The sequence below is a fragment of the Glycine soja genome, chromosome 13 (assembly GCF_004193775.1).
Source record: "Glycine soja cultivar W05 chromosome 13, ASM419377v2, whole genome shotgun sequence".
NCBI lineage: Eukaryota > Viridiplantae > Streptophyta > Magnoliopsida > Fabales > Fabaceae > Glycine > Glycine soja.
This window is the reverse complement of record NC_041014.1, coordinates 23035635-23058834: the sequence shown is the minus strand read 5'-3', so window position 1 is coordinate 23058834 and position 23200 is coordinate 23035635. Positions and strand designations below refer to the sequence as shown.

Genomic DNA, 23200 nt, shown 5'->3' with positions numbered 1-23200 from the left:
TTAAAATATAATTTGTAAATTAATATATATTTTATTTAAAATTATGCATAAGTAAATTTAAAAAATTAAGTAAAAGTTGAGTAGACACCCTGCGGGTTTTCCCAATCTCAACCAAGATGTTATTGAGTTTTAATTTTTGACTCTCATCTCTTATAGATTAGTCTTGTCTTTAATGGAGTACGAGAATGAGACTAGTCAAACTCGCCCTATCAAACGCTGAAGGCCTAAACTTTCGCTTGATGTACCAATAATGTAGAATATATGCTCCTAACAAAATGGCAATTGTATTCCTCAAGGAAGAAAGAGCAATGTAATGTAACATGAAGAGTGTAAAATGAAAAATCCCATAAAAGTGGATGACTTTCTCATTGAGGAACCATAAGTTCTTAACATGACTACAAAAATTTGATACCTATATTTAGCTATATTTATACACTTGTAGCTAATTATAATCACGGGGTCCGTAGCCAAATGATTGAGATTCCTGCTGCACCAACATTGCAAGCTTCCAACAAGACATACACTGCGACTACAAAGAAAATTTGTAACTAAAGGGATATGCTCAAAAGTTTGTTAAGAAATTAAGAACAGTTTGATAAGTACCTCAGCGATGTCTCACATCTTAAGATACTTCTAATTAGGCCGACGTACCAACAAGAAAAAAATGGTTATTTTTTATTTCAAACCTCTATTGTAAAATGGGATGGAATTTAAGCACGTGTGTTTAAGAACCAAATTGCAAAAAGACAAGGGATTTCGAAGATAAAATAAAAATGACATTTGTATTAGTTAAATCACAACTGCATTAACAAATAACACCTTATTTGATGTGAAGTGACAACAAACTTGGAAAAAATTTCTTATATATTTTAAGTATTCCTTCAAAGGGAATATCACCTATTACTTATATACTCAACCCCTTACCACCCTTTTCTCCCTCATAGCCTTTCTCTGCTTTTTACATTACCATCTCTTTCTCATAATCAAGATCAACTGCCACAAAGAAACGTACATATAAAACAAGCTAGCACCCTCTTCCACTCATTGGTAAATGGTGGAACTAAGTGCTGAAAGCCAAGGTGCCCTCATCACACCTGGTTTTTCTGTTTGTGCATGACTGAGACTCATTCATGCATTAGACAATTTAATCACAAGTCACAACTATGCATATGGTTATCGTGTTTCTATACTCAACTGATTTATCTTTACATTTCTTTCTAGATTATAACATGAAGGAGATTTAGTTGTCAGGGGTTGGAAAGGGCATCCTTGTGATTCATTGGCTTGAAGACTGTAATATTACTGTGAAGTTCTTTGACAGGTATTTGGTTAAATCACTTTTCTCTTAAGTTTAAGCATCTTTATAATGTAATTGCTTTTGATATATACTTCATTTGGTTAGTTAACTAGTCTATGTTGATCCCTCTTAAAGAGTAAAAGCAGCAGGCTCAAATGCTCTTCATAACTAAAACTACCACACATATTTACTTAATTATAAGAGAAAAAATAGTTGCGGTTGACCATTCAGAACTTCCAAAGCAAACTTATCAAGGTGTGACATTAATTGGAAGCATTTTTAAAAGCTATCCTTAAATTGGGTTTAGTGAGGAGGACAAATATTCTTAGGCATCTAAAACTAGTGAGAATTATACATGAATACATGTATACTATACTAAAAGGGGATTTTAATTAACAAAAATATGAGCTTAAGGTGATCCTCATATCATATGATCATATATCTCAAAAGTCAGAACGAGACAAACATGTGATTCAGTGTTTTGCATTTCCATTATGTAATATGTGGTACAAAGAAACTGCACTGAACTTTGAGAACTACTCAGTAGTATGCGGTGGCTCTAAATTCTAGCCGCTGCTATTCATTTTTCTCTCACTTTCATGTACTGTCACGTACTGTCCACATGTGATACTGCAGACATGGTTCCTTCAGATTTCACGGGTTTCCCTTTTTCACTATGCTTTTTGTCTGATCTGAAAAATTTTATAACACCGTCTTTGGCATATACATTAAGCTTGATAAACATTCTGTTTCAACCCATCTGATGGATCTCCATCCCTATTCCTATCTGCTACAAATTTAAAAAATTAGTCAAACTTGTGCACAAATTGATGGGCCAATATTGTGACATTCGTGTCAGATACATAACTTATATGCATTTCTCTCTATTTTAATCAATTTAATTTGTTACTTCTTAATTCCTATTGTTACTTCCTTCGGCGGTCGTAGATTATTGTGGTCTTAATTAATCTTTATATGACATGTAATTGTTATTAACTTTTTTCAAAATTTAAAAGCTTAAATACATCATTTAAAAATTGGCCAAGACCAAGAATACATGCTATGGGATGTCTGCATGTCAAGACCATGAATACAATACTGAACTTAACCATCTCTTTATACTCTTCTAAGATATTTCTCTATGCTTAACTTGGCTTCTATAAACCACGCTCTAAGTCCTACCTTTAGTCAATGAAACTTTTTCATCGAAGTCCAAAAACACATCTCAGATTAATATCGGATTCTACAACAATATGTTTATCCCAATATGTGTTCTATGTTCAGCTAATGAACCTTTGGGTGAAAAGAAAGATACTGTTTTTCCCTCTGTTAGAGCCTTAAGTAAGGAATTGGAACCTGTGGCTCATGATACCCACTTTGTTTTGTGTCTTTTCAACGCAAATTAAATATTAAGATTCCTCAAGTGTCTTTTTCTTTTTCTTTTGAAAGTAATCATACTTAAGCAACACGCACGAAAAAAAAAAACATGCGGTAAATTTAGAATTACATTATCTAACACATCATTGACGGATTCAGAAACTAAGTTTATGAGAGGATTGAAAATAAACAAATTTTAACATAAATATCTATATTAGTTAATAAATTATAAGACTAATTTTTATGGTATATGATTAATTAACATGAAGTACCAAATTCTATAAAATTGCAGATTTAAAAAAATATTACAAATAATAAATTTTATTATTTTAATAATTAGATATAAATTAAGTTCTCATAAAATAAATCAAATAGGAAAATTTTCATATGATTTAAAATTTAATATACATGATCAATAAAATACTTCATTAATGATGTCAAAAAAATACTTCATTCATATTTTGAATTTTATATGTGGATTCTATATGATGTTCTCATTTACTGCAGTTAAGAAATGTAATTTTAGATTTTATAAAATATATTATGTAACTTCTTAATATGTTTTTTATTTCTATATTATTTAGATTTTTTTTCTTATTTACTAGTAACAAAAGAATGCTTCATAAAAAAGTTAATACTACTTTATTAATTTTATATAATAACAACTAATTTGGTAAAAAGAAAAATTAAAGCGTTGTATAAAATAAAATGGAGAAATTATATCATAAGATATATATAATTACTAACCCGTTAGTTAAAGTTGGTCTAATGATAAAAAGATTGAATAGTTTACATCAAATTCTTAAGTTTTAATTTTATTATTTTCATTGTAGAAAAAATGTAAATACTGTAATATTATTATTATTTTGGGACCGTACGTGGAGATTTGTAACGCTTGTTTTTGTGAGTGGATTTCCTTTACAAGGTGCTGCACTTGGAAAAATACTTGATCCTAGGCATTGCTTGGATTTGCGTAGCTGCTTTTTGGATTGATTTGCTTCCTCTGCATATCTTTATAGACCATAAAGAAACACTGTCCTCCATTTATATCACAACCTGCATGCATGCAAAGGGTTGATAGCAGAGTCCTATAAGATCTTGATAAACTCACATCTAAAAGATATGTTTTTGCTTTCTTATTTTTTTCACCTTTGATTCCCTAGCTTGATTACGCTTCAATCTGTGGTCCATCACCCGTTGAAGATAAGGAAAAGAATACGACAGAAGCCGATCTCTGTAAATTTGATTTTGACACTTAAACATAGGGATCCATATCCTCATACACCATTTCTAGCCTTACAAGACACATTCTGTCGCCTTCAGACGCCATCAATGCCTTCTTAGACATCAAATGAATTTGGCTTTTTGCTTAAGGCTACGTTTAACAATAATATTCTTTTAATCACCATAACACAATACTTAATTAGTTTTCGAATGGTAGAAAAATCACAGATTCAATCTTCTTACCAACAATTACTATTCACCGATATTAAAAATTAATTTTCAAGTAGAATTGGAAATATCTTTATAATCCTTCCATCATATGAGTCAAGACTAATTCTCAATTTGGATTGTCATACTTAAATTTTATCATCCCTTTTAAGAATGCATTCTAGGGAAAAGGTATATAATATTTATAAAATGATTAAATATGAAGACATTAAGTTAATAAGAATATATTATTTTATTATTTTATTTTAAATATATTAAATCAAAAATAAAAGAAAATATTATCTCTTCTTTTCAAAACTTAACTCTTGAAACAAAAACATATCTTAAAATATGGAATTATTTGGGAAAGCATTGCTTATGCTTGAATCCCATTTTTCGCAGCAGTCAATGAGGCTGTTTATACTTGTTCTTTAAGCTATATAATGCAAAACAAAAGCCATAATCAAATTGTCTTGAAATCAATTATATATACTTGATTTAACGGTAACCTCCCATAGAAAATTCACCAACCCAACCTATCTTGGAACGTGACACCACTAACAATTTCACCTTAGAAGACAACTTAATATTTGAAATTACATTACTGTTCATTATTGTTCCTTGTACATAAAAACGGACTACAAGAATCTCATTGAAGAAATATGATATTATTATTATTATTATTATAGTAAGTTCCAGATTCATATTTGATTGCTTGTAATCTTGTATGCACTGGATCTTCGTTACACCTGCTACCTGCTGTCTTAAATACAAGACACATAATAAAACAAAAGTACTGACTTTCCTCACTTTATATTACAATATAATAAATAAAAAACAACTTATATTAACAAGAGGGATATATAATATTTACACTATTATATAAATTGAGGAAAGTTTGTCTAGATTAAAAAACTGAATATCATATATAATTATGTGAGAATGGTAGTGTAATTTGTTTTTAAAATATTTGTTTATAAAATTAATACTCATTATTAGCAAGGTTCCCCCAAAAACACTAGGTTTAAGTGTCTAATAATTATTTTCATATGCAGTCAAAAAACTATTTTTATATAATAGGTAATATTATGTGGCAAGAAAAAATAAATTTGAGTGGTAATGAAATATTTGAATTAGTAGGATATTCACATAAACATGTCATCCAAATTTTTTTATAAATTAATTTTTTTGTATAAATCATATATCCTTTACTCCGAAGACAATATGCTCGAGCAGATTGTCTCCTGTAAAACATAAATTAATTTTAAAAACTAATAGTATTTCAAAGTATTTTTTAAAAATATTAACAATAGTTTTTTAATAAATTAATTTATGCATATTTTTCAATTAAAATTAGGTTAAATTACTCTATAAAATATTAAATTATTTGACAATTTGTAGTTAGGCTTTCAAATTACTGTTTTTTCAAACAATTTTTTTTAACTTTTATTTATTTTTTAATTGAATTTTCCTGTATGAAAAAAGTTTAGCTTTAATTAGTTGAATAAGGCGTGTAAATATTATAAACCTCGTTATCTTTGATACGTATTGGAAAAGAATAAATTTTTTTTGTCTAACTATCATTAAAAAAAATTAAGGTGAGTACAATTGTGATTGGCTTATCAAATAAATAAATAATGTAAAAAGATTAGAAGCATACTAAAGCTTCTGGCGTGGTAGCATGTAAACATACATTATGGGTGATATGTCTGGTTCACTTTGTCTTTGTGTCACGTTCTGTGGGAGTGGAGTGGCCAACTTCAAATCTGCAATGCAGAAAGAACAGAAGATATTAATTCATGAAAGAGTGATCCCACTTGGTTTCGTTTGAAGGTGTTGAATGTTGATCTAAGATGACTATGGAGACCCTGTTCTGTTCTGTCACGAGGTGGCACTCTCACACACTCACACGAGTGTCTCATAAAGTTTTCTGTCATTAAACACTTCGTGGCAGTTTCCTGCTACATTCAACTACCCCCTCACTCACACACACCGTTTCACACGTCACAAACAAACACAAAATGGTCTCCACGCACATTCCTACTTTTCTTCATTCTCTTCTGTCACTCTTCTGATCTTTTTTCTCATCTCTCAGAGACCCCTTTTGAGTCATGAAGCAAAAAACGCCATCTTCACCGACCACTGCAAGAAGTGTCTTGAAGAAGCAAGGTCACAAGTCCCTGCAGAGTCCTCCACCACCACCACCACCACGCCTCAGAGCTTCTTCTAAGGCTCCAAAGTCACCGCCAGAGGTTGTAAACAGGGAATCCATTTCATCAACGAGAGCTGAGTCAGTGCCTCCAGACTTGAAGAACGTTTCAAGGGCTAAAAGGGGTGTCGTGGTGAACAAGCCTAAGTTGAATGAAGAGGTTTTGGGGTCTCAAAAAGCTGAAGAGGGTAAGATTGTTATTGTTGCTAGGCCACGGCGAAGGGTTGGGGATTTTGGTTCGAGGAAGAGTGAAGATGATGACTCTCATGGAAAGAAGAAGAAGGAGTTGTTGCAGGAGAAGCTTGAGGTGAGTGAGAATTTGATCAAGAGTTTGCAATCTGAGGTGCTGGCATTGAGGGAGGAATTGGATAGAGTTAAGAGCTTGAATGTGGAGCTTGAGTCTCAGAACACAAAGCTCACTCAGAATCTTGCTGCTGCTGAAGCTAAGATATCAAATGTTGGCATTGGCAACAATGGAAAGGTGAGAATTTGTTATGTTTTGCCTCAGAAAACATGTACTTTGAATTCCCTTCCAATGTCCCTATTAAGTGTTGTTTTCTTATTCTGTTTATAATTCCAAGTGTGGTTAATCCGTTTATTAGAGTCATCAGTCACTGTTTGATTGGATTTTCCATGTTGTTAGTTGTTACTCTTAACTTATACTATGGTACAAAAATGAGTTTAAATATCTGTTTTATGCATAAAAAATTATCTGTCACTATGCTTGGAAATCAATCTGATTTTTTTTTTCTTGGATGAAGAAGGAGCCAATTGGAGAACACCGGAGTCCCAAATTTAAAGATATACAGAAACTCATTGCTGAAAAATTGGAACGGTCTAGAGTAAAAAAGGAAGGTACTCCTGAAATAATTTTTGCTAAAGCATCAATCTCAGCTCCAACACCAAGTTATGCCGTTCCTGAAACTATAAGTGTAGGAAGAAAATCTCCACCCAATACATGCCTGCAGCCACCTCCACCGCCGCCACCACCAATTACAAGTGTAGGAAGAAATTCTCCATCCAACACATGCCTGCAGCCGCCACCGCCACCGCCGCCACCGCCAATTCCAACTCCGCCTTTGGCAAGATTAGCTAACACCCAAAAGGCCCCTACCATTGTTGAACTATTTCACTCCTTAAAGAATAAGGATGGGAAGATAGACTCAAAAGGATCAGTGAATCATCAGAGACCAGTAGTTATTAGTGCACACAGTAGCATTGTTGGAGAAATTCAGAACCGTTCAGCTCATCTTCTAGCAGTAAGCTTTGCATTCAATGTGTTTTTTAAGATATGCACTACTAATTAATGAGATAGTAACAACTAACCTTCCTTTCCAGATAAGGGCAGACATTGAAACAAAAGGAGAATTCATTAATGACCTTATTAAAAAAGTAGTAGATGCAGCCTTCACGGATATTGAAGAGGTCCTAAAGTTTGTTGATTGGCTTGATGGCAAATTATCATCATTGGTAAGCTTCTAACAAAGTTATATATCTGGCAGACCAATGACTACCATTTGGGCAGCTAATATGTATTAATTCTTTATCATTTAAGACAAAATTTTATTCCACTTATAACATATAGGTTAAGAAAAGCAATCTCATTGTTTTTAAATTTATTTCTAATTTCTAGTATCTTTCTTATTTGTTACTTTGATATGTTATAGTTTATACACTATTATTTCTCTCTTTTGATAAGGGTACATGGGAGGAAATAATAATTAATGCCAAAAACACAGATAAATAGAACTAATTTTTTTCTTCAAAAGTGACATATAACAGGAAATGGAGGCAATACTTTTTTTTTTATCTGGACACTGAAAGATAGGCTCATTGATTTAGCATTTAATGTCACCCCCCTTCCAGTTCCCAAGACAAAAAAATGGTATTATCTATCCATACTTTCTTGTTCATTGAGTTTTACTGGTGCATTTAGTTTAATCTTCATAAATGATCTTAAGCCCTACAAGGAAAGGTGGTTGTGCAGAACTCATAAGATATTGAATACAAATGTTTAGTTTTTTAGTGTACTTCTAATGAAGTTTCATTAGTGAATGAGACATAGCTACATGATTCATAAAAGTATGCAAGTGTTATGTAATGTCATGATCAGGTTGTACAACAAATAATAACTGGTTTCTTAGTAGCTCTGTATCTTGTGCTCTGCAGGCTGATGAGTGTGCCGTCTTGAAGCATTTTAAGTGGCCAGAGAAGAAAGCTGATGCAATGAGAGAGGCTGCAGTTGAGTATCATGAGCTTAAAATGTTAGAACAGGAGATTTCTTCCTACAAGGATGACCCTGACATTCCATGCGGAGCTGCCTTAAAAAAGATGGCCAGCCTATTAGACAAGTCAGATATATCTATCTAGATAATGCTCCCATTTAATAATTACTGATGTGGAATACTTACTCTGTCCCTCATTTCATCCCATTGTGATAGGTCTGAGCGGAGCATACAGAGGCTAATCAAGCTACGGAGTTCAGTCACACATTCATATCAAATGTACAACATTCCAACAGCATGGATGCTTGATTCTGGAATAATGAGCAAGGTATCATTTTTTATGCTTTTACTTTGAAATAAGAACATTGAATAAACATAGTATATAGCTCTGAAATGAGAACAATTATTGATGTGAACTGCCTTGTATAAGGTATAGTTGGGTGTCAATCTTTCTGCGATTAATCATTAATCCCATCCCTCCACCATGCATCATTTTGCTTTGTTACATGTAACAAAGCCAATGAAGGATGCATTTCGTTTAGGATGTGTTACTCTAGAGTCTGTTTCCTGCACGATTTAGAAGTCGATGTGGCTATCCATTTTTTTTTTTTGTTGAGACATATTATATGACTTCCTCTTTACAAATAGAAAGGTCGTTTCATATTCAAACATGAGTGTTACATTGTCACTGATTACCATCGGCTATGAGATTGCCATACATTTCCAATAAACACAGTTATTTGTATTTATTATATAAGACAACTGTAAAAAATTTAGAAAAGCATGTTTGTTTCTTCTCTTAGAATGGGTTTTATCCTCCCTTGTTATCTTTGTGAATTAATAGGAAAGTGTAGACATGCTAAATTTACTTTGTAAAATTTGTGTAGACGAGTAACATACCATCGATGCAGATAAAGCAGGCTTCCATGACTCTGGTCAAGACGTACATGAAAAGAGTGACAATGGAGCTTGAATCCATTCGGAATTCAGACAGAGAATCCATTCAAGATTCTCTTCTGCTTCAGGGCGTGCATTTTGCATATAGGGCTCATCAGGTAATATTTAATAACTCTCTGCACTGCAGATTCTTTTGTCGTTAGTTTTGATTTTCCTGCAACTTTGAGGCTGCAAATCTGTAACTTGTAGATGTTGAGAAATGTGTCACTAGAACAAATCATAAATTGATACAATCAAAAGAACTAATCCTGTTACTGCAACCAGATTGCTGTTACATGCATTGAAAAATTAAGATTGCCAACTTACTACCGTGATTATGAACATTCATGATGCATGTGAGCAAGTTTGTTTACATGTAATCAAAAGACCATTCTCATGGCATGAAATAGCTGAGTGAATTGTTTTGCATGACGAAGCATGATACCTTTTTTTTGGTAGATAAACTATATGCACTAATCTCATCATACATTGAGTTGTCACACTTTTTTGCCATGTTTTTGTAGTTTACTGGAGGATTAGACTCAGAAACAATGTGTGCTTTTGAAGAGATAAGGCAACGTGTACCAGGAAACCTAACAGGGTCTCGAGAACTTTTGGCTGGCATACCATAATCATGAGAAACCACTGATTTTTTTATGCTGCTACTAATGGTTACAAAAGCTGGCTATTACACATTCACTATTCTTTTTCTTATCTCCAATGTCATTGCTTGGTAGACACTGAACCCCTCTTAAGAAATATCGAAGAGCATAAAGAGATTCTGAAGAAAGAATACTTCATAGTAAGGTCATAAAGTGGCGGCTCTAAACATGTCATAACCTAGGAATAGGATCTTCAGTTCAGGGTAGTTTAATTTCAACAGTTAATTTTGTTAGGTGGTTCTTTCTAGTGCTGTAACAAACAACATAAGTAGCTTAATTTGCCGTTTGTAAGTACATATGATTAACGTTTACCCAGTTACTTTATTGATTTAACGGTCATGTTCAATGTGTAGAGCTTGGGGAAAACATTTTGAAGCGATTTCTACCGTGTTCTACAAGGCAATTCGGTTCTTTATTCAAGAAGGAAAGGTTAATTGGAAAAGTTAATCTTGTTTTGTGCCTGTAACATTGATTTTGATATGGAGCAAAAAAGATTATGAAAGTTCATGGATGATTTTTCATTACAAAAATAAATTCGATCCATGAATATTTTACCTTCGCTTATAACCCGTACCAAAATACCGCAATTGTAAGACTCACAACTTCCAATAATAAATGATGGGCGTTGATGGTAGTAAGAAAAGGATAAAAGTATATTTATGTTTATAAGAAAGTAGCAAATAAGCAATGTTTGTATATAAATTGAATGTTTACATATATTTGTGATTTTTAATAAATATCTTATTTTTGTGTTTATTTTTTAATAATTTTTTTTGTATTAAGTTAATTTCGTTTTTAGTTATTGATAAATTATTAAATTACTAAATTTTATGTTTGTTTTCTAGTGAATTAGTAAATTTTGTTTTAGTCTCATATTAATAACAAATAAAAAAATTATCAAGAAGTAAATATAAAATTTGTTAATTTATCAAATATTAAATTTAAGTGCTACGAATAAAAATAAATTTACTATTTTATTATAAATTCAATGAAAAATAAAAATTTATTAAAAAATATTTATTAAAGATAAAAAAATATATTTAAGTCTTAGTTAAATTTAATTTTAAAATACTACCTGTAAAGAATTTTATATTATTTATTAGAAAAAATGATAGGTATGTTTATTAAAATAATCATTATAAAGTTGAATTATATGTTAATCCATAATTAGAGTATAACGAATTCAACGGGCAGACGATCATTATCAAATTAGAAAGGTCCTCCGGCATATGATTGAGAGAGAGAGGAAACGCACCGTTTTGTCGAACACGTGTCTCATTAAACGGTGACGCGTCAGCAAAATTCCTAACACGTGTCGACACTCTGCTTGCGTCTCCACCGTAGGATGCTGGGCGGTTCATCGAACGGCCGATATCGAAGTAATTCGTACGCAGGACAGAAGAAAAAGCGTGGGAAACTATAACGGTCACACGCCGAACGAAAGTGCGCGCCACGTCATCAATGCCCAATAAGAGAGCTGAAAAAAGACGCCTCCAACCAAAAACCAAAACAGAGTAGTTTGCATCGCCGTCGTCAACCATGGAGATCTCCGGCAGCGTTCTCCGCCAGCTCAGCTACGTCTCCGGCTATGGGACCCACACGCGTTCCCGTGGCGTGGCTTCTCGTGTTGGGCTGAGAATGGGGACGGGTTCTGGTTTCTGTGACGAGGGGCATCTGCAGTATTACCAGGACACCAAAAAGATTCTGACCCCTAAGAAGTTGAAATTGCTCAAGGGTTTCTCCAAATTAGGGCTTGCATCGGATCCCGAGAAACTTGCCATGTTCCATGATCTTCAACAAAACCTCACCTCGGTACATTTTTTTTCTTTCTCTTTTTTATATTGCTTGCTGTTCAGAATTATGAGTTATTCCATTGTCTTATTTAGATAAATTTCTGCACAATAATTATACGAAGAGAAATTGAGAAGATTGAAAAAATTGAACATTTTGATAAATTAAAATTAACTTAGGCACGTTATCTTCTGGAAAAATTAAATTAGAGAATTCTGTAAAAGTTGATTTTGATGGGAGAAGCTTAATTTTTGTATTTCTTTTCTTATATAGAAAAGTTGTACTCCTAAAGTTGATTTTGATTAGAGAAGCTTATTTTTTGTATTTCTTTTCTTATGTTGAAAAGTTGTACTCCTGATGTTTTGCAATCTGACAACGATACCAGTAATAATGATAATAATTTAAGTTTTTCGTGGCAAAAATAAAATTGAAGCTAAGTTTGTTGTTGTTTTGTGTGCAGGATGCTGGAGAGGTGTTACTGAGAGAGTTAGAAGCAGCAAGAGCAAAGGAGAAGGAAATGAAGAAAAAAAGAAAGCAAGAGATAAAGGCCAAACTCAAAGCCTCCAAGATGAATTGTGAATCTTCTTCATCTTCATCGTCTGAATCAAGTGACAGTGATGGTGATTGTGATCAAGTGGTTGACATGAACAGCTTCAGAACTGGTGCTGGTGTTGTTGTCCCTGCACCTGTGGAGGAATCCCCACTGCCCAAGACCCCCATTGTTGAGGATACAAATGCAAAGGCGCATCGTGATGCCATGGCATTGTGTTCTAAGAATGATATCTCTGTTAGCAGTGTTAGAGATTGTATTAAGAGCGAGAGTGCTGTTGTTACCGCTGCTCCTCAAAAGAGGATTGAGGTCTGCATGGGTACCAAGTGCAAAAGATCAGGGGCTGCTGCACTGATGCAAGAGTTTGAGAGAGTGGTGGGTGTCGAAGGTGGTGCTGTTGTTTCATGCAAGTGCATGGGCAAGTGCAAAACTGCTCCTAATGTTAAAGTTCAGAATTCTGTCGATCATAGCCTTGCTCAAGGACTCGATGATTCTGTTAACATTCCTGCTAACCCTCTCTGCATTGGAGTTGGCTTGGGGGATGTGGATGCCATTGTGGCTAGATTTTTGGGAGAGAGTCACACAGATATAGGTATGATAGGTGCAGCTACAGCTACTTGATGTTGTTGTGGAAAAGGCTAGTGTGCTATTTGTAATTGTATATATACTTAGCCAGTATGCTGAGGAAACATTATTGGCAATGATTTTTTTTTTTTTATTGTTCATATTGTATATAAACTAGTTGTTTTGAAGTTTCATTTCCTTGTTTATTGGGAATGCTATTTAATTGTTTCACTCTTATAAATAAGTTGGCGGCAATTAGCTGTTTCCACTTTGTCCTTGATTTTTCAATTAACACCTTAACAGAGTTTTTTTAACATTAAATCATAAAATTATCAATGCCAGTGTGGTTTATATTATATAACCAGAGACCTGACTCGTAAAGCAGCGCTTTTACAAATTTTGTTTTAAGTAGAATATTAAATACCATACATGACATGGCAACGAAATTATATTGAGTAAAGCAATTTACAAGTTACATTCATATGATCATGTACTCTGTACAATTTCCACTAACAACTTTAGGGGACAGGAAATCTTAAGCCTAAAATCTGTTGGGAAACTTGATCACCATTTTCATCCCATACATATTCCTCAAAACCGTTAAGCTCCTTCGGCATCAGCTGCATAGTTTAGAGTTGTAAACTGTGCTGACAAGCTACACCCTCTTCTAATGGGACGAGCAAGAGTGCCAATATTGCGATTATTCTTTCTCCACTTTGAGCACCTGCTGTTAAATTTTTAAAGAAATATTGAAGGGGGATTTTTGGACAATTATATAGGCATATAGCTCTGACATGCCCGAGCATTTTAATAGCCAATCCAAATTACACTGTCAACAGTCATGCATGCATGTGCAGAATTGATTTGCTTACCGTTTCAAGGCTCAGTTTCGGGGACGTTTGGGGTTGGGCTCATATTCCAACCCATCCGTGTTATCACATCTTCTAACAAACTGGTCTAGAGTTTTCTGCTTTGAAGGGCTATTCACCGGCAGACTAGCTGAGACCTCCAAGGCGTTCTCATGGCCGTCTAACATCTGTTTCAATAACTTAAATTCAGAATGCTTCTTAAAAGCATAAATCCAAACTATTTCTAAAGGGTAGAAATATAAATCAGACTTGTACCTCCATATCATTTTACTATACAGAAACGGAATATACAAACACTCTCACTTTGCATCACATATGAGAGTTCCAGAAAGAAAAAGAGATGTACCTGCCCCAAATTTTCCAGTTTGTTTTGCACTACGTCCCTTAGAAGTGAAAAAATTATATGATTATCATTGCATCTAAGAAATCAAGTTAATACCAACCACCAAGCCTAAGATAACTGCAGAAAAACACAAAACGTACCATATGATGTCATCAACCGTGTCATTTGCTAGCAAGTAGTATATATTCACTGAAGACACCTAAAAACAAGAAGTAGCCAGTCAAAGAATCATCAGAACATAGATTATCCTTGGCAACTAAAATAAGTTAAGCAATGGAAGACCTTTTCAATATGGAGATATCTATCACAAATTTTTCCAGAAATTGCCGTGATTTCTTAATGTTACCATGCTAGTACTCTTGTACTGTTATCTGAACTGTAGGATTTTAGATCACTTTCTTTTTTCCTTTCTCTTTCTACTAAACAACACACAAGTTTGAGAATACCTGGCCAATTCTATGAGCACGGTCTTCGGCCTGAATTAGGTCACCAGGAGTCCAAGACAATTCTGAAAAGATTACTGTGCTGGCAGCAGTTAAAGTTAACCCAACGCCTCCAGCTTTAATAGATAGCTGTGTGAACATAGAATCATTAACTCAAAATTGAACCATATTTTACACTAATTATAGTCCAAACTAGCAAAGAGCTCAATAGAGAAAACACAAATAATTACAAGGATATATGTGAACAAAATTATCATACCACTGCTGCCTTGATAGAATCTTTTTCCTGAAAGTCAGTAACCAATTGTTGCCTGGATGCAGCAGGTGTACTTCCATCAATTCGTATGCAACCCACTTTTTTCTTCTGGAAATTTTGAACAGTTCTCATGAGAGTTTATCATTTCATGATAACATGGATAAAATTTAAGTGGCCTTACAAGAAGAAACTCGTGTATTGAATCGATCATTGGCTGATGGTGTGCAAATATAAGAAACTTGCATCCTGCCTGCAACAATGATGACGCATAGCATTACCAGATCCAATTGTGGTCAACAGCCCAAATTAAATAAGAAGATGAAGATAACAAAATGGAAGATGCCATCCTTATTAAGAATACACAATGATTTACTACACTCATTTGGTTTGGGGTGAACCATGAGATAAACCAATCAACTATCTGTTCACAATTAATCTGATATAACAGTTAATATGTGGTTTGGATAGCAATTTCTCAGTTAACTGTGACACCAATAGCTTAATGGCAGGCACAATAAAGTGTCATGAATTGCCATTTTCAGCAGCATTATATTTGAGACCCAAAATCAATGGTGTGAAAATATAACTTACAGGGAAGCAACCTTTAGTACTCATGATTTTAATTAACCAGCTAAAAGTTCTCTATTTTTGTCTCAGAAGCTTTATCACCACAACTTTCCAACATTGAACACAGGCTACATATTGGAGCTTGAAAGTATCGAAGTTAAGGAGATATAATACAATATTATCTTATATGTTCTTGAAGAATCAAGGTTATAATATAACTATGAGTTGACAGGATATGGAAGCTCCATTAGTACTAAATACTAAGTCAGCTTACTCTAAAAAAATTTAGTACAATTTTTCATTCAATCCATTCAACTTATAGTCAGCATTAATGGGCATCATTACAATAAAAGCAATACAAAATGAAAAATTTACCCAACATTAAACATATTGACTAGTATGAAATTAGATGACAAATGAACATGCATACAAGCAAGCAAACCCACAAAAAAGAGACAACAGAGAAATCAGAAAACAGATCTTAGGTATCATAGTGCATACACCTGCAGCAGTTGAAAGTATTAATCTTCAACTGCTGCAAAGAGGAGGAAAGGAATACCTCAATGACAGTTCCAACATAATCAAGAACAGATGGAATCTTGGCTTCTGCAGAATCAGTATATATCTGGAATTGAAGGAATCAAAATTTAGTGTTTAATCGGACAATCAAAATTTAAATTGCCCACATACACAAGGAGTGTGAGCATTTGTTGCAGAAAATAAACTATAAACATATTTTCTAGCTCTAGGAAATAGCAACAATTGCTCAAACAGATAGTGCAACCCAAAATTCTGTGCAGAGCTCCTTCAATCAATACCTTGTTAATAAGATTCTTTTGAGCAAACTTGAGAGATTCAGCCTCCTCTTGTGATTTAGCTGCCTTAATTTTGGCTTTAACCATCTCCAACTGCAGGAGAAAAATCAATATTGGTCAGCTTTTACCACCTCCAAGTCTCCTACAGCAAATGCAAGACAAAAATATTACCGTTTTCAAGTAACCTATTTTTGTAAATAAAATAAATAAAAGCTATCACCAGTCCACCACAGATCTAGATTTGTGTCTTGCAGAACAAATTTCTAACCAATTTCATAAAAAAGGATATCAGTTTTTTCTGTCTTCCCTGAAGCCCAGACTGCAATTTATTTATTGGCAAAAGCAAGTTAAATCAAATGCTCATAATATGAGCATTGAAAAACTAACAAACCGTCGGACCAGAGGTAGTCAAATTACTTGTTTGAATTGAAATTCAACAATCTTGTATAATTTACTTAAATAATGCTATATGCCATAAAATAAGCTAAAAGCATAATACCAAGACATGTAGCAATTGCATCCCATGACTAGCTTGAGTTACAACTATCAAAACTGAATGATGCTATACTTGTCTCAAGATGTACAGCAGATATTTTGAATTACCTCTCGAAATAAAGCATTAATTTGCTTCATGTCCTTGCCAGCCAAGTCTAGGAAGACCTGAAATCAATTACCAAACAATACAATAATCAATTCTGAAGTTCCATCAACAATGAGTGTACATAGAATGAAATACAAACTGTCAAAAGTGTGCAGAACATAAATGTTGCAGAGAACAAATGGTGATAAATATACACACTTGTTGCCTGCGCTTTACAGGAAGTTGAGAAAGAACGTCCTTTTTAAGCCTGCGAATCATCACTGTTGCCTTGATCAAGTTGTGCAACTCTTCATGGTTACTTGCACCTTGATAAACTCCAAAAAATCCCTGAAAGAAAGAAAAAATATTACAATACACTTAATGGAGTAAGAATACTCTAATATCAGTAATGAAGAGATGACTTACACCCTTGCAGTACCGGTTACCATATTCATGAACGTTCCTATATACATCAGGATACAAAGCTTCCAGCTAGAGCACAATTTCAATCAGATTAATATAATATGTATTCCAATAATGTAAAACATTAATGAGGTATTAAACCTAAATAGACAGAAAAAGAGTTACCTGCTTGAATAGTTCAATTGGTCGTGATAAAGCAGGTGTTCCACTAAGCAATAATGCATATTGAGCTTTCTGACAATCTCACCAATTTTTAGTTTGTCAAAGAAAGCATGAGAGAATTTGACAGAGTTACAACAGACAGTCTATACTGCAACTAAACTAATACCGAAGCCAACACAGAATTTACTTCAACTGTTTCACATATGAAATCAGACTTCCTTTTGGGTAGGAGAGGAACAAGGGTTTAGACTTTAGAGCACTAGACCCTTTGCAGATGCTTCTGTACAAACAATGGACTTCTTTTTTCCTTTTCTCTTTTGTGTAACTATCCTTTCAATTCTCTCCCTTTTTCATTTCTTATCTTTTCCATATGGGCTTTCTAGGTCTGTTAAGCATGAACTTTAGAAAGAGATATACATGTGATTGTGGCTTCAAGAGGTAATACCTTTATGACTGGAAGAGAAGCAGTTGTCCTCTTTGCCTGAGCATTTTTCAGAAAATGTGACTCATCAGCAATCACAACCTGAATAAAAATAGGTCACAGCTAAGAGTGTGATTTATCAGCAATGATTGGAACTACATTTACCATGCATACAGTTAAATAATTATAGCCCCAGTCATTACATCAGGAAAAGCTTTGATTGTACAAACACAACAATAAAAAATTAAAAAAAGCTGAAATGTCAAAATAAATAATACTACTTGACCACTTGCTCAAATCGTTTTAGTTTTATAAAAGAGCATACTGAAAGGGAAAAAGACCATAATTGAAACAAAAGAAAAAAATTAAGCTGTATCTTAGCTATCTTTGGATCATAATAGATGCTATAGCTGCTATATACTCTGAAATTCACGTGCAACTTCAAACTAATGACATGCATGTAAAACAATTGCAACCATTGTCAGATAATTTTGGTTTAAGTGGATAATGGAAGTCGTTTTCATTCAATGATCAATGACTAATAAAAAATCACAGCCAAAAGACCCAAAGAAGGGGGAAATAGTAATATTCTTTCTCCTCCATAGCTTTCACCAATCTATAAAGCATTTCACAACCCATTTTCAAATAATCACACTGTTTAACAGCCTGGCATAACACTGCTGGTCATAATGAGCCTCACAATTTACAAACATGAAGTATTTCATCAAATTTTCGATGCTTTGATTGCAATATAATGTATAGATGACTTCCTCCATTCACTGTACTTACTCAGCCTTCAAGGAATGGTTAGCGGCAGATACTGACACATGATTAAGATTACAGGAAGGTGCTAACCTTAAAGTTACATGTCATAAGCATATTCTGTAGCTTTGGCACCAAATCGTATGAGATAATGTTGAATAGTCCATCCAGATGAATGCTGCTTTTGGCACTTGAAGATACTATATTGAAACCTCCTCTATTTGATCCACCATTTTGAGACAAGACAATCTACTTCATCAGAAGAGAATTCATAGTGCAAAAAAATTATATACTTTATCAGAAGAGAAACCTCAAGCAACGAAAAAAAAAAAGATCTTCTAGAGTTTTCTATTCACACCAACAGGGAACAGAATATATAAAATTTGATAAAGGGATCACGGATAACATACAAGTATATCTGATGAAGGAATATTCAGCCATTGTTGAATCATCTGAATTAATGCAAAACAAGGAGCATACATTAACTTACTGAATGTGTTCTATTAAATGATGAAAAATGTAGAAATGCAACCCTTACAGAAGCCCATTGCAAGCGTAACGAAGATGGTGCAATTATGAGAACAGGCCACGAGTCCTGAACACAAGAAGCTACAGCAATGGCCTGCAAAATGAAGCATGCTGCTCAATTTTATTAAAAAAAAGGAAGGCCAATTTCGTAATTTAGCAAAATGAAACCCAATAAAATCTAAGAGCCTCACTTCCAACATCATCTCCTCTGTCTGCTACCTACCCCACTCTTATTCATTGTTTTGCATCTTCCACACAATAAACTTCCACACCCCTACCACATCATTCTTTTCCTCCTATATAACAGACTCAATATCACTTTCTCCATAACTAACTCTCTTCCCTAGTCCCTACCTGCCTGGATGATTCTAAGTGGAACATGAACATATAGACCTGTGGGTATAAACCATAAGAGGCTTCCCCATAGAGGTTGGTAACCTATCATATTTTGATTATGTTGAATGAGGGGCAGGTAGACTGCACTGAGAAAACCAAGGGGACAGTTGACGGTAACCAATATTGGATCTATGATATGCTTTGATAATTGATAGTTTGATACCATCTTGAATTTGGACTGAGCCTAACTAAACTCCAAAAGCTAATTCATAAGATGCTACTGTGACAGTGATGTTATTTATGTGTTTGTTAATTAAGTTACATAATCTACAGTATCATTCAGGAATCAGGATGATTTTTATCATGAGCCAATCAGCATCTAAGACTCTAAGATGCACTTTTTTAATTGCAGAAGATAATTAACAAAATTTACAACCCAACAATGGATATTAGATAGAAAAGCAGAAATCCTGACAAGATTTAACTTCTAGCACAAATAATTGTTTGCTTGTAAAGAAGCAAAACACTGCTATGCATCATGATGCACAGATAACGTGTGGAAATGATTTAATTTTAGGCAGTGAATTGCCTGCAAAGTTTTCCCAAGTCCCATTTCATCTGCTAAGAGAACACGTCCTCCATGCTGCAATATAAACCTGAAAACAAATAAATAATAACTAAAATCAATGCATGGTAGAAGAACAAGAGAGGAAAAAACAAATAGACATGAAAAGACAATAACTAATCCATATTTATGAGTGGTGACGGGAAAAAGTGATCAGGTCACTACATACCTAACACCTTCTCGCTGAAATGGCAATAGCTTTGATTCAATAAAACTAGGGATCTTGTGGTATCGATCTTTCAGTAAAGCAGACAAAAATAGCAACTTCAGAATTTTTCAGAAAAAACAAAACACAAATTATATACCTAAAGAATTTGCATACCTACAAAGGAGATAGCAAAAAAGTTGATAACGAAAATATTTAGTAAATACCTTGAAGATCTGGAACTGCAGACGCTGCAACAATGGCACGTTGCACTAAGGGATCTAAGTTATCTACCTGTAAAATTATTTAAATATATGAAGGAGGAAAGCTAAAAGATATAGAAATGGAAATTAAGAAACAAAATAATTTCAGGAAAAACCACAAACTTAAACATAAAAATCTGGCATACGTGCTTACTCTAGGATAACAGGTTTTTATTACTCAATGAATAAAACATGTACTCAATCCCAGATCCCACCTTTGCACCTCCGAATCCTATTATTATCCACATAGGATGCTTTACTTTTTCAATAATATATCTTTTTATTAAAAATTTAGAATATCCAAGGGTGCATAAACAGGGTTGCATGAGAAAAGCAAAATTGATATTGGCAAGAGACAAAAGGGGAATATATGTATTAAAACAAGTATGAAATTAAAACTAAAAAAGGAGACAACCCAAAATTACAGTAGCATTCAGGCCTATCATAAACATCATGGGCTTCCTCTTATCTCCATGGTAAAGATTTGAAACTCATATGCACTAGTTTCTCTCCAACCAAATAATTCAGAAGAACCACAAAAAACAACCTATTAGTTAACAGAAGGAACAAACAAATCTCCAAAAAACATTACTCACTAGCTAATACTCAAACAACCAGGACAATCATCAAAGATAAAATATATATATATATATATATATATATATATATATATATATATATATATATATATATATATATATATATTCAAAAGATCCATCAGAACAACAAATATGTGCTGAGAAACAAAAATTCACTTCACGCCCAACATGGAAACTACTTTACAATCAAATCCCAAACATTGTAAACAGTTTTCACAGAATAAATGATGAAAGGTCCATCCACCAACAGTTGTAATAGAGATAGCAACAGGTTAGGTTGTCATGAATGAACCCTATTTGATTTCTCTCAGACTAGCTCATCTCACCAAACTCAATTACTAAGTTAGATAGGTATCCTCAATAATCGAGACAAAGCCTAAAATTTAAATTGGGAGGGTGTTTCTGTGATAATTTGAAGAGGGTCACAAGCACAAAGCCCCTCCCTCATGAATGAAGGCACTAACAACGGTCTTACTATTAATTGGGCCAAGACTCAAGGTTGAGGTGACATAATTATTATGAAAGGGAAATTTGTGTAAGTCAAGATTGTTTTGTCATATGATGGTAAATAGTGGCATACTAACATCAATTTCCTAACTATAAGGAACAAGCTGTTACCTGAACATTATAACCAGGTATTTCTCCAATAACCTTTTCTGCTTCTGACAAGGAAGATAGTGGGAATATCCATAACCTGCAGGCTCAAAGTTTTCATATGGCTAATGCAACAAAGTAGGCAATCCAGAGAACTAATATATGTTCACATTGGTGTGCACAAATTGAACGAAAGGTGGATAAAGAGAAGCATACCGTTCCTTTGCATTCCAAGAAGATCTAGGGATTCTTCGAAAAGCAGCAATTACTACCTGTATATGGTCAAAGACAAAACCTTGTTTGTGACAGATTCGAAATTGAATAAGATTCAATATTCTGCAAGTAGTTTAGCCAGAAAAACCTGGTCATATTGAAACTTTGCTGCAACATTTCCACTGGAATGAAGAAAAAATTTGACCGAAAACTTTGGCAGCTCTTTAGCCTGATTGTCTGCAACACATAAAGCCAGATAAACACCAAAAGATCACCATTTGATACCTTGAAACCAAAACAAACTACAGCAAGCAAATAAAAAGTTTCAAAGACCATTGAGCATAAGCAATGGTGGAGAAACAAATTAAAAGAAAAAAGATAGAGTAGATAGATTGATAGAAAGAGAAATGGTGGAGAAGATAAGCCCCACCATTGTTTGTCCCTGATTTCAATGTCGTGGGCAATGCTCTTGCTCCTTGAGAGAACGCATCAACCTGGATTGAAACAATAAAAGTATGATACTAATCAATGCTCCTGCCCAGAAATATTCATACTTCAGAATTCATGATTATATAGTAGAATACTAGTTATTATCATTATAGTATCAAACAGCTCGTGCGTGCTTCTACTTCTAAGTTGTTTCACTTTAAATGGAGCATATCATAGGCATGAACGAACACTTAACATCAAAACGATAAAGTTAACCCTATAAACGACAGAAAGAGAAGAAGGCCAAGAGAGTTGAAATTATGGGAAAGAAGGGCCAATGAGAAAAGAGAATAACTTTACAGTTTGGGAACGCGAATTGGGAAGGGGTTTTGGTGGGAGGTTGTTGGTTGTTGCAGATGCAGAATGGTGGCGTTGATGCGGAGAAGAAGGAGGAGGAGTAGGGTTGCGTAGTTGAGCAATTTTCTGGAAAGCGTCTCTTTCGAGAGAATCGAGGTCCTCTGCGCTCAAATCCCAGTCATCCTCCACCTCCATGGATGCTCTCTCTGTTTTCTCTTTCGTAAACGTGAAAAGTGAAAACTGTTCTTCCCTTCTTCACAAGGCTCCCTGCCTTACCAGTATTCAAATTCAATGCCCGGTTTTTTCAACATTTATATTTTCTTAATCTTTTTTTAGTTTTAACGGATGAATTGGTAATTTATGTTTCGGACAACGTGTGTTTGGTTTGTATTTTTATTTTATGTTTTTCTTTTCATTTTTTAAAAATT

The 23200-nt window shown here is 33.9% G+C and overlaps 3 protein-coding genes across 9 annotated transcripts; 2 read left to right on the top strand and 1 right to left on the bottom strand.

The window, feature by feature from the left end:
• Positions 1-918: 918 nt before the first annotated feature.
• LOC114382615 (protein CHUP1, chloroplastic-like) lies at positions 919-10598 on the top strand. 5 transcript variants are annotated; one of them, XM_028342164.1, is made up of 9 exons: positions 919-1079; positions 1222-1321; positions 6201-6795; positions 7079-7573; positions 7653-7784; positions 8484-8665; positions 8756-8867; positions 9427-9594; positions 10000-10129. In XM_028342164.1, exons 3-9 carry the CDS (start codon positions 6217-6219, stop codon positions 10105-10107), a joined length of 1776 nt encoding a protein of 591 aa, XP_028197965.1. In that variant the 5' UTR covers positions 919-1079; positions 1222-1321; positions 6201-6216; the 3' UTR covers positions 10108-10129. The 5 variants fall into 5 exon arrangements, with proteins under 5 accessions (XP_028197965.1, XP_028197966.1, XP_028197964.1 ...); XM_028342165.1 differs by having other exon boundaries at positions 7076-7573; positions 9451-9594; XM_028342163.1 differs by having other exon boundaries at positions 920-1079; positions 7076-7573; positions 10000-10598.
• Positions 10599-11613: 1015 nt separating this feature from the next.
• On the top strand, positions 11614-13313 carry LOC114382616 (diacylglycerol O-acyltransferase 3-like). The gene is made up of 2 exons (XM_028342166.1): positions 11614-11949; positions 12389-13313. Exons 1-2 carry the CDS (start codon positions 11677-11679, stop codon positions 13097-13099), a joined length of 984 nt encoding a protein of 327 aa, XP_028197967.1. The 5' UTR covers positions 11614-11676; the 3' UTR covers positions 13100-13313.
• Positions 13314-13458: 145 nt separating this feature from the next.
• LOC114382614 (SWI/SNF-related matrix-associated actin-dependent regulator of chromatin subfamily A-like protein 1) lies at positions 13459-23065 on the bottom strand. Of its 3 annotated transcripts, none has more exons than XM_028342157.1 (25): positions 22776-23065; positions 22417-22480; positions 22135-22223; positions 21990-22045; positions 21798-21873; positions 20545-20611; positions 20342-20408; positions 20137-20203; positions 19222-19305; positions 19094-19135; positions 18777-18932; positions 17946-18023; positions 17504-17572; positions 17342-17407; positions 17135-17263; positions 16939-16995; positions 16339-16428; positions 16080-16145; positions 15135-15203; positions 14957-15061; positions 14701-14826; positions 14395-14453; positions 14258-14294; positions 13915-14078; positions 13459-13769 (listed from the first exon to the last, which is right to left on the bottom strand). In XM_028342157.1, the coding sequence occupies exons 1-24, from the start codon at positions 22965-22967 to the stop codon at positions 13926-13928; spliced, it is 2064 nt and encodes a 687-aa protein (XP_028197958.1). In that variant the 5' UTR covers positions 22968-23065; the 3' UTR covers positions 13459-13769; positions 13915-13925. The 3 variants fall into 3 exon arrangements, with proteins under 3 accessions (XP_028197958.1, XP_028197959.1, XP_028197960.1); XM_028342158.1 differs by having other exon boundaries at positions 13459-13766; XM_028342159.1 differs by lacking the exon at positions 13459-13769 and having other exon boundaries at positions 13968-14078; positions 14167-14294.
• Positions 23066-23200: the final 135 nt, after the last annotated feature.

Excerpts from the sequence above, each read along its gene's own strand:
- LOC114382615 (XM_028342163.1), top strand. The coding sequence starts at position 6,217 with ATGAAGCAAAAAACGCCATCTTCACCGACCACTGCAAGAAGTGTCTTG. Across the intron at positions 6,796-7,075 it reads GCATTGGCAACAATGGAAAG|AAGGAGCCAATTGGAGAACA; the intron begins GTGAGAATTTGT and ends TCTTGGATGAAG. Across the intron at positions 7,574-7,652 it reads GTTCAGCTCATCTTCTAGCA|ATAAGGGCAGACATTGAAAC; the intron begins GTAAGCTTTGCA and ends CTTCCTTTCCAG.
- LOC114382616 (XM_028342166.1), top strand. The coding sequence starts at position 11,677 with ATGGAGATCTCCGGCAGCGTTCTCCGCCAGCTCAGCTACGTCTCCGGC. Across the intron at positions 11,950-12,388 it reads TTCAACAAAACCTCACCTCG|GATGCTGGAGAGGTGTTACT; the intron begins GTACATTTTTTT and ends TTTTGTGTGCAG.
- LOC114382614 (XM_028342157.1), bottom strand. The coding sequence starts at position 22,967 with ATGGAGGTGGAGGATGACTGGGATTTGAGCGCAGAGGACCTCGATTCT. Across the intron at positions 21,874-21,989 it reads TCTTGGAATGCAAAGGAACG|GTTATGGATATTCCCACTAT; the intron begins GTATGCTTCTCT and ends TTGAGCCTGCAG. Across the intron at positions 16,996-17,134 it reads CTGTAAAGCGCAGGCAACAA|GTCTTCCTAGACTTGGCTGG; the intron begins GTGTGTATATTT and ends AATTGATTTCAG.